The sequence below is a fragment of the Cervus canadensis genome, chromosome 1 (assembly GCF_019320065.1).
Source record: "Cervus canadensis isolate Bull #8, Minnesota chromosome 1, ASM1932006v1, whole genome shotgun sequence".
Classification (NCBI taxonomy): domain Eukaryota; kingdom Metazoa; phylum Chordata; class Mammalia; order Artiodactyla; family Cervidae; genus Cervus; species Cervus canadensis.
The window spans coordinates 124,196,517-124,212,432 of NC_057386.1; the positions used below are offsets into that span (position 1 = coordinate 124,196,517).

Here is a 15,916-nt window from a genome sequence, read left to right on the forward strand (position 1 = left end):
ATTGCCAGAAAGAATGACTATGAAGGTTTGGATATTAAAGTACAGCTCTAAGAAAGCAACACTTGATCAGATTCTTACATGTCTGTAGCATTTCCTGGAGGTTTGTATTTAAGGATACCAAGAAGGCTCAACATCCTTTTGGCTGTTTGCTCTGGCATCTCCTCTCTGATATCAACAACTTGCTAACAAATGAAGAAATTGAAAAAATGTTATTATTACAAATATAACAAAGTACAATATTGAAACTCACTGTCAAAATTGTTCTGCTAGAGTGTAACAGTCACAATGGTTTCTTCATAAAACAGATTAAGTATGGAGTCTTCCAGATTCCAAAGGAGGGTACATACAAGCTAGATCAGGATTCATACTAAGAATGCCAAGCTTAAAAAAGTCTCCAGTGGAAAAGACCAGTGTATAAGAAACATGAGCTAACTTGCAACACAATAAAACCTTTTGTAAAAGCATTTTCATTCCAGGACCAAATTTATTTATGTTTGGAAATGCACAAATAATTTCTAAGTAAGGTACAAGGAGGTAATTTAATTTTTGAGCTAGTAGAGAAATCTTAAAGATCATCTACTATCACTTTATAGGAATGGAAAACTAGGCCCAGAGAGGTTAAATAATTTGCCCCAAAGTCACAGATATTTAGTGGCAGAAACTTGCTTTTTTGCCACCCTTTTCATCACAGAGAAAAAGAAAACTCTTACCTTTGGGTCAATCTCAGCCAGAACATCATTGAGAACTTGTAATAGTTGCATTGGCTCCAGGGAATCAAATGTGATTAAATTATAGTTCTTCCTAAAAGGTTCCTTATTGAGATTGTCCACGATGAATTTGATTTGATCACTCATAATTAGGTCTTATAATTTAAACTAAAGAGTAAAAATACAGGAAAAAAATTCCTCAATATTGGAAACAAAAATTCTGTATTAACAAAATACAGACACCAGAAGGTCAGTATTAAGTTCATAGGAAGTAGGCATGGAATGTATTCTACATGGAATACAAAATGCTGTGAAAAGAGTTATTTTGTTGAAAGAAAGAGTATGCAGACTTTATTAGGAATGCTACAGTACATATTGATAATATTCAACAACATGTTTTTGTATATGCATCTGATAACAATCATCTGAATTAACATGGACAAGTGAATATAAAACCCACCACATTAACATTTCTTCCATTCAGCTCCACAATTTCTACCCAGGGGTAAAACTTAGCCTGTAGACATGCTTCAAATTTTTTTTTTAATTAGAAGCCCACATTAATCCAAGTTTCCAAATTCTCTGGATAATCAGATCTGGGAACCCGGGACTCACTAGGTATATGGCCACAACCAACTGAAGCTGGGTGAGTGAGTGAAAGTCACTCAGTTATGTCCAACTCTTTGCAACGCCATGGACTATATAGTCCATGGAATTCTTCAGGCCAGAATCAAACCCAGGTCTCCCGCATTGCAGGTGGATTCTTTACCAGCTGAGCCACAAGGGAAGCTGGGTAGAGGTTGCAAACTTCAGCCTTAGGTATGCATTCTTTGAGCTTCCCAGGTAGCTCAATGGTAAAGAATCCACCTGCCAGTGCAAGAGATGTGGGTTCAATCCCTGGGTCGGGAAAATCCCCTGGAGAAGGAAATGGCTACCCACTCCAGTATTCTTGCCTGGGAAATCCCATGGACAGAGGAGCCTAGAGGGCTATGATCCATGGGGTCATGCAAGAGTCAGACATGACTTAGGGACAAAACAATATGTGCTCTTTGGTTTTGTTTTGGTTTCCTCCACCAAGCACTCTTCACCCATTGATGTTCTTGGCATGGCCTGTAGGCCTCAACTCTGCCACCCTTGAGTAACTCAGGCCTTCACTTTCTTGGCCTTCAACTGTTCATCTCTGCTTCTCCCATTCCAAATCATTTTGTAGGCTTCTCATTGTCTACACAATAAAGTCCAAACTTCTTGGGTTTTGAGACCCCCATAACATCTAGCACAATTTGTGCGCTAAGTCACTTCAAGACCATCCCCAAGAAAAAGAAATGCAAAAAGGCAAAATGGTTGTCTGAGGAGGCCTTACAAATAGCTGAGAAAAGAAGAGAAGTGAAAGGCAAAGGAGAAAAGGAAAGATATACCCATTTGAATGCAGAGTTTCAAAGAATAGCAAGGAGAGAGAAGAAAGCCTTCCTCAGTGATCAATGCACAGAAATACAGGAAAACAATAGAATGGGAAAAACTAGAGATCTCTTCAAGAAAATTAAAGATACCAAGGGAACACTTCATGCAAACATGGGCAAAAAAAAGGACAGAAATGGTACGGACCTAACAGAAGCAGAAGATATTAAGAAGAAGTGGCAAGAATACACAGAAGAACTATACAAAAAAGATCTTCATGATCCAGATAACCATGATGGTGTGATCACTCACCTAGAGCCAGACATCCTGGAATGCAAAGTCAAGTGGGCCCTAGGAAGCATCACTAAGAACAAACCTAGTGGAGGTGATGGAATTCCAGTTGAGCTATTTCAAATCCTAAAAGATGATTCTGTGACAGTGCTGCACTCAATATGCCAGCAAATTTGAAAAAAAATATGCCAGCAGTGGCCACAGGACTGGAAAAGGTCAGTTTTCAGTCCAATCCCAAAGAAAGGCAATGCCAAAGAATGTTCAAAGTACTGCACAATTGCTCTCATCTCACGCGCTAGCAAAGTAATACTCAAAATTCTCCAAGCCAAGCTTCAACAGTACATGAACCGGGAACTTCCAGAGGTTCAAACTGGATTTAAAAAAGGCAGAGGAACCAGAGAGCAAATTGCCAGCATCCTCTGGATCATGGAAAAAGCAAGAGAATTATAGAAAAACATCTAATTCTGCTTTATTGACTATGCCAAAGCCTTTGACTGTGTGGATCACAACAAACTGTGGAAAATTCTTAAAGAGATAGGAATACTAGACTACCTTACCTGCCTCCTGAGAAATCTGTATGCAGGTCAAGAAGCAACAGTTAGAACTGGACATGGAACAACAGACTGATTCCAAATCAGGAAAGGCGTATGTCAAGGCTGTATACTGTCACCTGCTTATTTAACTTATATGCAGAGTACATCATGCAAAATGCCAGGCTGGGTGAAGCACAAACTGGAATCAAGATTATTGGGAGAAATATCAATAACCTCAGATATGCAGATGACACCACCCTTATGGCAGAAAGTGAAGAAGAACTAAAGAGCCTCTGGATGAAAGTGAAAGAGGAGAGTGAAAAAGCTGGCTTGAAACTCAACATTCAGAAAAGTAAGGTCATGGCATCCAGTCCCATCACTTCATGGCAAACAGATGGGGAAACAATGGAAACAGTGAGAGACTATTTTTCGGGGGCTCCAAAATCCTTGCAGATGGTGACTGCAGCCATGAAATTAAAAGATGCTTGCTCCTTGGAAGAAAAGCTATGACCAACCTAGACAGCATATTAAAAAGCAGAGACATTACTTTGCCAACAAAGGTCCATCTAGTCAAAGCTATGGTTTTTCCAGTAGTCAAGTATGGATGTGAGAGCTGGACTATAAAGAAAGTTGAGTGCCAAATAACTGATGCTTTTGAACTGTGGTGTTGGAGAAGACTCTTGAGAGTCCCCTGGACTGCAAGGAGATAAAATCAGTTAATCCTAAAGGAAATCAGTCCTGAATATTCACTGGAAGGACTGATGCTGAAGCTGAAACTGCAATACTTGGGCCACCTGATGTAAAGAACTGAATCAGTGGGAAAGATCCTGATGCTGGGAAAGATCAAAGGCGGGAGGAGAAGGGGACAACAGAAGATGAGATGGTTGGATGGCATCACTGACTCGATGGACATGAGTTTGAACAAGCTCTGGGAGTTTGTGATGAACAGGGAAGCCTGGTGTGCTGTGATCCATGGGGTTGCAGAGTTGGGCACAACTGAGCAACTGAACTGAACTGACTGAAGTCACTTCGGTTGTGTCCAACTCTTTGTGACCCTATAGACTGTAGCCCACCAGGGTCCTCCATCCATGGAATTCTCCAGGCAAGAATACTGGAGTGGGTTGCCATGCCTTCCTCTGATCCTCCTGACCCAGAGATCAAAACTACATCTCTTTCTTCTCCAGCACTGACAGGCAGGTTCTTTACCACTAGCGCCACCTGGGAAGCCCAAGCTCAATTTAGCATTCCTCAGTTTTGTTTCCAAATTGTTACCTTACATCCTTTCAAACTTCAGCTGACTAAAATAAGCAATACTCTCTACATAGTTTTTCCATCTTTGCCTTCATATGATGCTGTTTCCATCATGTTGCCTTCAACATGATGCTGTTTTTTCTGCCTAGGGCTGTTTCCCCTTTCCCCTATCTCCAGAGGTGCAAAACCTTACCATTTTTCAAGCCCTGTTCAAGCCCAGGCAAGAATACTGGAGTGGGTTGCCATTTTCTTCTCCAGGGGATCTTCCCAACCCAGAGATCAAATTCAAGTCTCCTGCATTGGCAGATGGATTCTTTACCTCTGAGCCACCAGGAAGCCCACCTGAGGACATATCTGTGCCTAATTCTATCTTTGAATATCACATATAAAACAGCGACTTCTTCCACTAGAATGAATTTGTTCACAGGCCCAAGGCCAGAAAATAAACATAAGCCTAAACAAGGTGGCAGTGAGGAAGATTATAACTTTTTAAAATTGATTATCTGATTATTTAATGGCTGAAATAGCTTAACCATGGCTCCTAGTGTTTCTTGCATGCAGACATCATGTGTTTAGTATGGGGAAAAGTGGTAGAAATTTGCAGACAGGCAGTTTTTTTAGAGTAGCAGTTTTTAAAAATGAATTTAACAGTGAACTGCCAAAAAAAAAAGAAATAAGGAAAAAAATATTTCAGTGTTCCCTAATAGTTTTTAACCATGAAATGAAGAGATGCTAATTTACTTAAGACATTAGTTGGAGTTGCATGCATCTTGCTCTGAAACAGATTTTTTAAATTGGGTAGGTACAGTTGGATACTTAGAAAACATCAAAATGTAAAAGTATTATCATTTTCTCATAATTATGATAAAATTATGAGTGAATGATTATATTATTTTTGAAAAATAAGCCAAAACATAGTAAAAAAAGATAACCAATGTGGTTTAAAATTTTAAGGTTTCCTTTAAGTTATAAAAGGAAAACCTTTAGATAAATAAAAATCCACACTGGAGATGCAAATTTTCCACTGTGTAAAGTATATTAAGTAAAAGTTCACGTCACAACCTTCACACACGGATATACTCAATTTTTCATTCTTTAGAAAATATATATATGTAAAAATTGTATGTATATAAAACATAACATATACACACATATATTCTTTTTTTCCCTTCCAAAACCCAAAATACTAGGATAAACGCATAAAACGTTACTAGGAGAGGAAAAGAAACCAGTTGATTTTCACTCCTAGCTGCCCACCACCTTTCAGATGGTCACCCGCTAAGGACGAAGATATACTGAATAGGTAGGTTGTCTATGCCCAGTGGGTTCTCCGCTCTAAAATTAGCAAAAGCAATTACTCTCCCTGTTCCAGCGGAAAGTCGCCTCACTAATTCACAAGCACTCACCCACATAAGAACCCGAGGGGGTGGGGGAGAATTAAAACCAGGACAGGCGTTTATCTGGCACAACTCGGAACAGAAGCGGCGCTATCCGGGTCCCAGGCTGGCACAAGCCTCCTAAGATGCCCCAAAATAGTTCCCCCGTAGCTTCCCGCCCCTGGGGCTCGGGAGAGGGGACAGAGTACCCCAAGTCTGACCCAGGCACCTAGCGAGGGCTGCTCTGGGCTCCCCTACGGTTCATCTTGTTGGGGAGCCGCCTGGATCATTGCGAGGCCCCACGGGAACTGACCCCCGAAGTGGGGGGTTTAACTGCTGCGACCCCTCCCTCCACTCTCGAGGTGCCGCACTGGGAAGCGGAAGGGGAGGGGGAGGGAGTTCTCTTCTATTCCGGGGTTCAGGGGAGTTTCCGACCGCGACTTGGCGACGTTACCTCAAATTCTCCTCACGAAACCACTTTACCCCACACGAGGCATCCAGGCTCTAGTGGGTTCCTAGAGACGAACTCCTTGGCAACGGTTGCTAGGCCGTGGACACGTCACTTCCGGAGGGATGGGTTGGCGCGTTTCCGCGAGGCCCCTGGCGGGCGCGCGCAGTGAAACCAAGGCTCTGGATACGAAAGGCGGAGAGTGTGGGACCACGTTCAAATTGGTTCGCAGGTTCTGAGCCACTGCAGACAGCCTAGAGAATTGGGGGTTGTTACGGTGGCAATAAACTTTCGTAAATGTCCTCCAGTTTGCAGTTTACGAAATACTCTTTTCATTATTATTATGTTGTTTAGTCCGTAAGTCTTGCGGACTCTGCAACTCTATGGACTGGACACTATGGGCTGCGACGCTATGGACAGGCTCTGTCCATGGCATTTCCCAGACAAGAATCCTGGAGTGGGTTGCCATCGCCTTCTCCAGAGTATCTTCCCGACCCAGGGATCGAACCAACGTCTCCTCATGGGCAGGCAGGGTCTTTATTCCTGAAGCATCAGGGAAGCCCCTCTTCATTATTAACACATTTTAAATTCCTGTGCCCTTTCCCTCGTTCCTCGTTCCCTCTTTCCTGCCTTCCCTCCTTCCTTCACCAAACATCTGGTGATGACTTCCTTGAGGCAGGGCCAACAGGATTTGGGTTGAGGAAGCATTTGGCCTGGGCTTCAAATTTAGGTTTTTGACATAAATATCTCCGAATTGGGTTATACATGGAATAATTGTAGAGTCTCCAGTGGGATTAACAAAAGATACATTCATCATAGAGATTTCTACTTCTTTGTCACATTATTGGGCCACATAACCTGTATTGGGAATTAATTTTTTTCTTCCAAAATTTCTTTAATATGGAGAGAGACAAAAAAAAAAAAAAGTAAATGGCCTAAGGCTCTTTGGTTTCTGAGAGCCTATTTTTAGGCACCTGCAAAAATGAATAAAGTCCTCCTTACCTTTCCAAGGAGGTCACATTCTATGAGATAGGCAAGAGGAGATCTTAGTGCTCAGATCACAGAGGAGGCCAGGAAGTCTACAGAAGCAGACAGAACCCTAGGATTTTATTAACTAGTGTTAGGAGAGAACTTAGTCAGTGAATGGTATTCTGAACTGCTCCTATCAGAGTGGACACCACTGTACTTCGTGATGTCAGCTGGCAGTGAAGAAACAAGAAGAAAAAAAATGAAACTCCTCACACTCTGAAAACTTAGTAGCCTGCTCAAACATCTTGGAAGAAACCAACTATGGATTTAGCATCAGACTTACAAAATAAAGCAAAACGAAACAAATTCCATATTAGGCATCTCCTGTATGCCGTGCTCTGTGCTGGCTGCTGGGGATGCAGTGGAGGGCAGGGAATTACCTGGCCCCTGACTTCATGGAGCTGACAGTCTATGCAGGAAGACTGACAGTTGAATGGGCAACACCAATACAACAACAATAAATGCTATAAAGAAGGATCCAATGGTGGGAGAGTCCAAATGAAGGATCTCAAGTTTATTTGGAGCTGAAGGGATTGTACTGTCAGGAGAGGTTCCATCAGACAAAAAGATGTTTAAGGGTCAGTAAAAACTAGCCAAACAAGAAAGGGGAGAGGTTTTTTGGGGCAGAGGGAATAGAACATTCCAAGATGGGTACATCACTGGCTGCAGGGCACTTGGAGAGAAATTAAGACAGGTCCCAGCTCACAGATGCTCAAGACTAGTTGGAGAAGGCAACACTGAAAACCTTGAAAAGCTAACTCTGGACAGTTAACCTTGAAAAGTTAACTCTGGATGGTTAAACAACAATAAAAGATGCATGCCATTGTCATGTCTTTGCAACCCCATGGACTATAGCCCTTCAGGCTCCTCTGTCTGTGAGATTTCCCAGGCAAGAATACTGGATCGGGTTGCCATTTCCTTCTCTAGAGGATCTTTCCAACCCAGGGATCAAACCCATGTCTCCTACACCTCCTGCACTGGCAGGTAGATTCTTTTTACCACTGCACCACCTGAGAAGCCCAAAAGATGCATACAAGGGATGATGTAATTACTTGACCCTATTGGGTATGTTAGGAGATTTTCCTGGCTACCTGAATTTGGAGCTTGGATTGCCATTGTATGGCTTCACTTGAGATTCCATTTCCTCATCTATAAAATGTGGCCATAATAATACTTTCCTAAAAGAGTTGATGTGAAGATTAAGTGAGTTGATATGGGTATTGAGATTAGAACAGTGCCTGATATTAGAAGAGATGAGTACATGCATGCATGCTCAGTTGCTCAGTCGTGTCCAACTCTTTGCGACCCCATGGAACTGTAGCCTACCAGGCTCCTCTGTCCATGGGATTACCCTGGCAAGAGTACTGGAGTGGATTGCCATTTCCTTCTGGGTTGGATCTTCCCAACCCAGAGGTCGAACTCAAGGTTCCTACATTAGTAGGTGGATTCTTTACCGCTGTGCCACCTGGCAAGCCCAAGATAAGGACATCTTACCTGCCCCCGGCCTCCACCTTTCTTTTTAAAAAAGATACGGTTATATTTGCTCTTTCTGTAGTCTACAGATGTAGGTTATACAAAGATGAGTGGCTTTTCCAGTAGTTTTTAGTTCCTTCTCTGCCTGTTGCTGCTATTATGAAAACACTATACATTTCAGTTATAAGAATGCAATCCTGGGCTTCCCTGGTGCCTCAGTGGTAAAGAATCCTGCCTGCCAATTCAGGAGATACGGGTTTGGTCCCTGGTCCAGGAAGATCCCACATGCCGCAGGGCAAGTAAACCTGTGTGCCACAACTGTTGAACCTGTGCTGCAGAGTCCAGGGACCATAACTACTGAAGCCAACAGGTCCTAGAGCCCGTGCTTCGCAACAAGAGAAGCCACCCCCATGAGAAGCCCTCATACCAGGCTTGCCACAACTCGAGAAAAGCCCACGTGGCAACGAAAACCCAGCCCAGACAATAAATAAAAATAAATAAATAAAATGATATTTAAAAAGAATGCAATCCTGTGTAAATTCAAGTGAGCAATGGAATCTACTCTTTGTACTCAAACTTGAATTGATTTTATACTTAATGTGATTGCTTTGAAACACAGGAAAGAATTTGAAGCCAGTCTGCATGCTGCCTGGGATCCATATACTGAGAAGTTTATATTCCAACTAGAAGCAAAGAAGACAGGCAGACAGTGGCCTTGCACAGGTTGGGTCCCCGCCTATCTATCAGGCCCACACACAGGACAAAGGAAGATTTTGCAACCATCCCTTGATTCATTTAAGATAAAAAGATTCATTGAGGGATCCAAGAAGAACCTATCAGCAATAATTTCACAACTGTGAAGGCATTGCTGATTATATCCCAAGTTAAGCCACCCACATGTATTCTTTTTTTTTTCCCCTTAGGTTCTATATTGAGTCTTCCTTGTAAAAGAAGATGCCATTTGGCTGAACTATAGTTGACATTTTTAATAGGTGAAAGGAAGTCTCAGTCACATGAGACAGCCTCTCTGAAAGATTCCTGCTCCTACCCTGACCCTCTCTCTCTCTTTTTAATAGCTTATTAAGATAAAATCCACATACATACAATCCACTCATTTAAGTATACGATTCCATTGCTTTTACCATACATGCAAAGTTGTGCAACCATTACCACTATCCAACCCCAAAACATTTTCAGTACCCCTGAAAGAAACGCCATTCTCTTTAGCCATCATCTCCCAGTGTGTAATTTAAAAAAACCCCACCACTTCTCAGCCCCTGGAAACCGTTAATCTGCTTTCCTTCTCTATGGATTTGTCTTTTCTGGACATTTCATATAAATGGAACCATAAAGTATGTGGTTCTTTGTGTCTGGTTTCTTTCACTTAGTTGCAATATTTTCAAGGTTCATCCATATTGCAGCATATATCAGTACTTCCATTCTATGGTAGAATAACATTTCATGGTATGGATTTTTGTTTATCTGTTTATCTGTTTATTATAGACATTTGGATTGTTTCCACTTTTTGGCTACAATAAACAGTGTTGCTATGAACATGCATGTACATACCTCCACTCTCAGGGATAAAGCACTTCCATTGGCTAAATCAGGTAAGCAGGGTATGCACATCAGGGACATGGGTTAATGGAGGGGTGGCCTTTCTTGGATTTGTCTTTTCCTTTCAATTATTGTTAATTTTGGCCTCTTGGTTACTCGTGGTTGCAGACTATAGGACCCAAGATGTAGATTCTTTAGAGTTTTTGGTTGTAAAACAGACTGTTGTTGAAACCTACTCTTCCCTTGCTATCAAAGCACTAAAATTCCCAATCTGCTTCTCAAACTCCTCTGATAAGAAAATGCTATTGTTTGGTATTATCACTAGCCTCCAGTGGAGGAGAAGGTGGGAAGAAGTGTGGAGGAGATGAGAGAGAAACTGGAAGCTGCCCCTTCTAGCTCCCTTATTTAACCTTGTAGATACTATAAGGACCATCAACAGTTGTGCACCTCTGCTCTGGTTATTCAGAGGGGAAAAAATTGCTCCTAGTCAAGTGCCTTTTCAAGACTGAGTTTAATATTATATTAAAAATACGGAGATTTGTCATTATTTCATGTAATTGTGAAGTCCAAGGAAATTACTACCATCAGGTATGGCTTGATCTAGGAGCTCAATGATGTCATCTTAACTTTCTTTCTCACTCCATCTTAACTGTCTCTCATTCCCACTTTTCTCTGAATGGGCTGTTAGTAGCAAAAGGCTTACATTCTTCAAACCTAGCAACCTCAGTAAAAGAATCTTTAGGGGAATTCCCTGGTCTTCTCATTGCCAAGGGCCCAGGTTTGATCTTTGGTCAGGGAACTAAGATCCCACAAGCCATTCCCCCACAAGTCACATAGTGTGGCAGGAAAAAAAAATGGGGGGAGGATCTTTGCTTCCATAGTTCCAGCAGATTCCCAGGGCAAACTCTCAATGGTCTTAAGTGTGTCTGATCATCCTTGAATCAATTGTTATGGCTCTGATAAACATAGTAATAGATAGGGTAAGGGCAGTTTCCCAAAAGAAAGGGCTGGATTTTCTTACCAGAGGTATAGATACTGTGCAAACAAGAACAACAGATGTCCTGTTCAGGTGGCCCGGGAAGGTGGTTAAATCTTAAAAGCTGGGTAAGCACAACCAGAAGAGGAAGAAACGAGTCTGTACTTATTGTGGGGCGTTTGTGTATCAGTGTAAACCTTCTCCCTGATTTCCTTCCAACAAATTATCTTCCTTCAATGCAGGTTTCCAGCATGGGCCAAATGAGATCTTGGGATAACAGCAGACCCTCAACGTCCCCATAAAAATCTGACAGTGCTATGAACTTAATGTCTCCAGCCCCTTCTCATTTCAGAACTTTCCAACAAGAACTTTCCTGTGCAGAGTACAGGGAAGCCAAGCCAATTTTCTGTTTTGGATATTAAATTTAGACCTTTCATCCTGACCATGAGATATTTCTGGATTCTTCATGAGTATTCAGTGAATGCCAGGTTTCAAGATGCTATCCCATCTGGGGCTACTCTGCATACTGCCCACTTTATCTCATTCTCTTAAACCAGAGAAAAATGACCCAGACACAGGAACAAATTCGGAAGTGGGGTATTCTGTTATCCATTAATGTTATCCATTTAATGCCTTTGCCATCTAGGTTATTTGGAGATGAAAGAAATTAATTTAAATGGAAACCTATTCAGTTTTGCAGAGAGGCTAAATTGTCTCTGCTCTGGCAATTTAATCTTGTGGGTATGTTTAGTAGCAGAATGTGCTTTCCTAAAAGGTTAAAAGGTAAATCATATGTGAAACATTAAACTGAATGGATGAGATTCCAGAGATCTTATTAAATGCATGCCTGGTATGACATTTTCGTCACATGGTTTTTTAAAATGGGTTTTGTGAGATTAATGGGCAATGCAGAGAAGCCAAAATAATATGCAATTCATATTAGTTCCTTGGTTATAATTATGGCTTGAAATATAGAAGGCACCTAACATTCTTACTGGACTCAATTAATAAGTATAGCATCACTTATTCAGTGCTTACTGTATGTTAGGAACTTTGTTAAATAATTCATGTATGTGTCAGAATTTATTAAAATATTAATTTATGTGTGTACTCCTTCCTTCTGTTTCCCCTCCTCTTGAAACAATCTGCATCACCTTGAGTTTTACAAGCCAAAATTAGAAGTTGCCCTTACGTCTTTTGTAAAGGTCTGAAGTCTTTAGGGGAGCTTATACTGGTTGTCCTCAGGGTGAATGTGGACAGGGAAGTTCAGAATAAGAATAGAGAAGAGAAATGCTGAGAAGATTGGGAAAGCATCACAGGTGGTAAGTTTGGGGCAGCTCTTAAGAAGGTGGAAATACCCCAAGGAGGCCACATCATCCATCTGGTGGCTTCCAGTGTGGCCTAAGCTTACCTTATCCCAGGTCTCACATGGAAGCATCAATTCCATTGGACCTAAAAGGACCAGGCACCCCAGGATGATGGGTGGGTGACCTGGCAGTCAGTCACCAGGATTGGCCATTGACAAAAGACTATAAGTGATTCTCGAAGGCTTTTATCACTGCAAAAGAACCCAGAACCTTGGCATCCCCCAGGAACTGTGTGAGGGAGAGAGACTCAGCACTGACAGAATGGGGGCTCAGAGTTGGATTTCAGTTGATTATCAAACAATATACTTCCCCTGGCAAATCTGAGACGTGAACTAAAATGGGTGACCTCTGTATCAGTCAGTTCCCTGGCAGGATAAAGATGGCACATTCTGGGCAATGGCGGAGAGCTTAACAAAGGACTATTTATAAAGGTGTGGGCAGGGTTTAGGGAAACCAACAAGCATCCAGCAACAAAGGCAGTCATGCATCTCTAAGCCTGAAGCAGCCAGAGAAGGGACCAGGTACCAGAAGCCCAACACAGCCCCTGTGTTGGGGGGAAGGTTGCTCAAGAGGAGCCTCTAGGTGCAGCCAGTCTTGGCCTCGGTCTCCTCCCACCCTCTGATCTTCTGCTTGGCCTCCTGTTGGCTGAACCTGACAGGGAACCAAAGGAGCAGGCAACCACTTGAGATTATCCCTGCAGACTGGCCTCCCAAGGGAGAAAATGGCAGGGTGGAGATCTGGAGGGGCAGATGGACTGAATTATAAAGCAAATTATACAATCAAAATGATGGGCAGAAAGGCCTTGTGAGGTCAACCAAATCACCCCCACATGGCCAAGCTGCCCTGATTCTCCAGCTGAAGTTCCAGGCATCTCCTTGAGTTAGGTCTAATTTCATTTCTGCACACTGCCCACACCCACATCATCTCATTTAACCTTCGCGATAGATTTGCAAGGATAGTATTGTTTTTTCCATTTTGTAACGAAGGAGATTGAGTCCTGGAGAGTTAATAGGGGGCCCAAGGTCACACAGCTAGCGGCTGGCTGAGCCAAGATTCAAACACCAGTCTGCTTGATCCCAAAGCCATTGTTACCAGCCTGGCTAAACTGGCTCAAAACCAGCTCAGTGGAGTCTGGAAGAAGGACCATAAATCACACCGCTGAGGCAAAATGATTTTCTGTGTGAGGCAAAGGGATTTTCTGTGTGGGAGGACCAGGGTTAACACGCTGTCTGGCTTTCTTTGCCTACAAGGGCTTTGCCAAGCAAGTTCTTTTCTTTCCCAGGTAGGGCTAATGGTTTGAAATCCAAGAGCTTATCCTGGAATCAAAGAGAGAGAGAAGATGGAGAGAAAATGCTTGGCTGATGATGGGAAAAAAGTATATTTTCATTTCAGATGCCTTTCAAGTTCTTTTTTTCCCAGCTGAGTGTTGGTGTATTTATAGAATTCAGGGGGAGTATTTAAGGGTAACCAGCAGTGAAGCTGCATTTTGGGCCATCAGAAAGCTCAGAATCATGCAGGAAAACGTTGATGGGAGGGGACAAGAAAAGGCCAGGAGCAGCAGGGCATGAAGCTTCTTCATGTTGCCAAGACCTTTTCTTCTTTCTGGGCTGATGACGTCAAATCGAGGTCTATAAGAGTGCTACAGATGGAATTATAGAATCAAAATGACAGGCAAATGGATGGATGCCTAAAGAACTGGTGGTATAAACACACAGCAGAATATTATTTGGCCACAAAAAGACATGAAGTATGGATACAGGTCGCAACAGGGATGAACCCTGAAAACACTTTCAGTGAAAGAAGCTACAGACACCAAAGGCCACCTATTGTATGACTCCATTTATATGAAATATCTAGAGAAGGCAAACCCGTAGAGACACTATGCAGGCTGGTGATCGCCAGGGGCTGGGAACTAGAGATTGTGGAGCAACTGCTTCTTGGGGACAGGATTTCCTTTGGGGGTGATGGAAATCTGGAAACAGACCGGGGTAGTGGTTGCACAATATTGTGAATGTACCAAATGCCACTGCGTTTTCCCTTTAAAAAGGTTAGTTTTATGTTACATGGATCTCACTTCAATTTTTTTAAGAAAATGATGGGCAGTCAGGCCCTTGGGAGATCACCCTACATCTTCCTTGCTGTGTTTGCTCTCAATGGCTGAATGCCTGGTATAAGGTCTGATTTCATGCTAGATTTCCCTTCTTTCCCTGTTCTTCTGACCACTGGTTTCCATCCAGTTGCTCAGACACACCAAACCTGTCCCCATCTCAAGACCTTTGTGCCTGGTTGTTCTTTCCCCAGATCTTCACCAGCCTGGCTCCTTCTCCCCATCCAGATCACAGCTCAGATGTTAGATTTTCAGGGAGACCCCTTTTCTGACGCCATTACTTAAAGTGATACATCTATGGGTCATTTTCCTTCACTGTGTTTTTTAGACTGTCGGTTATGGCCCATTACTAGTGGGTATTGACATCAGTTTAATGGGTCTTTTTTTTTTTTTTTTAAAGAAAGGGGGATGCCCAGCTCTTTTTAAGAAAAAGAAAAATTTATTTTTGGCTGCGCTGGGTCTTTGTTGCTGTGCGGGCTTTCTCTAGTTGCAGAGAGTAGGGGGCTACTCTATAGTTGCAGTGAGCAGGCTTCTCATTGCAGTGGCTTCTCCTATTGCAAAGCATGGGTACTAGGGCATGTGGGCTTCAGTAGTTGCGGCACATAGGCTCAGGAGTTGCGGTTCCTGGGCTCAAGAGCATAGGCTCAGTAGTTGTTGTACATGGGCTTAGCTGCCCTGTGGTATGTGACCAGGGGTGGAATGGGTGTCCCCCTGCATGGTGAGGCAGATTCTTACCATTGGACCACCAGGTAAACCTGGGTTAATGGGTCTTGATTAAAATTTTAAAAAACTGAAATGAAGTGGAATAGAAAATATCACACAGAATAAGGGTAAATGCTGCTTTGGTCAGAAATATTATTTGCTGCATAACAAACCACTCCAAATTTATTGGCTTAAAAACAACACCTTTCCCCCCGACAAGTCTGTGGGTCAGCTGGGCTCAGCTGGGCAGTTCTTCTGCTTCATGTAGTATCTCCTGGGGTCACCACCTTACTGAGTTCAGCTGGGAGGAGGCTGAAACATCCAATATGGTTTCCATTCCTTCTGGGGCCTCAATGCTGGCTACCATTTCTCCCTCAAGTGGACTTTCTCTTTCTCCTTGTGGTCCCTCATCATTCAGTGGTCTAACCTGGGTTTCTTTACATGGCAGCTATATAGTAGGGGCATAAAAATGAAAGCCACCAGGCCTCTTAAAGCTGAGGCCCAGAACAAGTACAGTGTCATTTCCATCACATTCTACTGGTCAAAGCAAGTCACAGGACCTATTAGGTGCAGAGTCCTGACCACTGGACTACCAGGAAATTCTCTAGACTCCACCTCTTGACTCGGGAGTGGCATGTGCATACCAAGAATGAAGTTCATCAAATTCCTGGTAGACATCTTCACAGACAATCTACCACAACTTA

At 42.6% G+C, this 15,916-nt stretch overlaps 1 protein-coding gene across 2 annotated transcripts in view; it reads right to left on the reverse strand.

Moving 5' to 3' along the window:
* The window catches only part of IFT81 (intraflagellar transport 81), a 209,636-nt gene that overhangs the window by 85,311 nt on the left and 108,409 nt on the right, over nucleotides 1-15,916 (reverse strand). Inside the window, exons 3-5 of one of the 2 annotated variants that reach the window (XM_043441060.1) lie at nucleotides 6,008-6,255; nucleotides 711-875; nucleotides 79-182 (exon numbers count right to left, since the gene is read on the reverse strand). In XM_043441060.1, the coding sequence (XP_043296995.1) occupies nucleotides 79-182; nucleotides 711-854 (248 nt within the window). In that variant the 5' untranslated portion in view covers nucleotides 855-875; nucleotides 6,008-6,255. Of the gene's footprint in view, nucleotides 1-78; nucleotides 183-710; nucleotides 876-5,774; nucleotides 5,912-6,007; nucleotides 6,256-15,916 lie in introns of those variants that run through there. The other variant, XM_043441068.1, reaches the window with a different exon arrangement.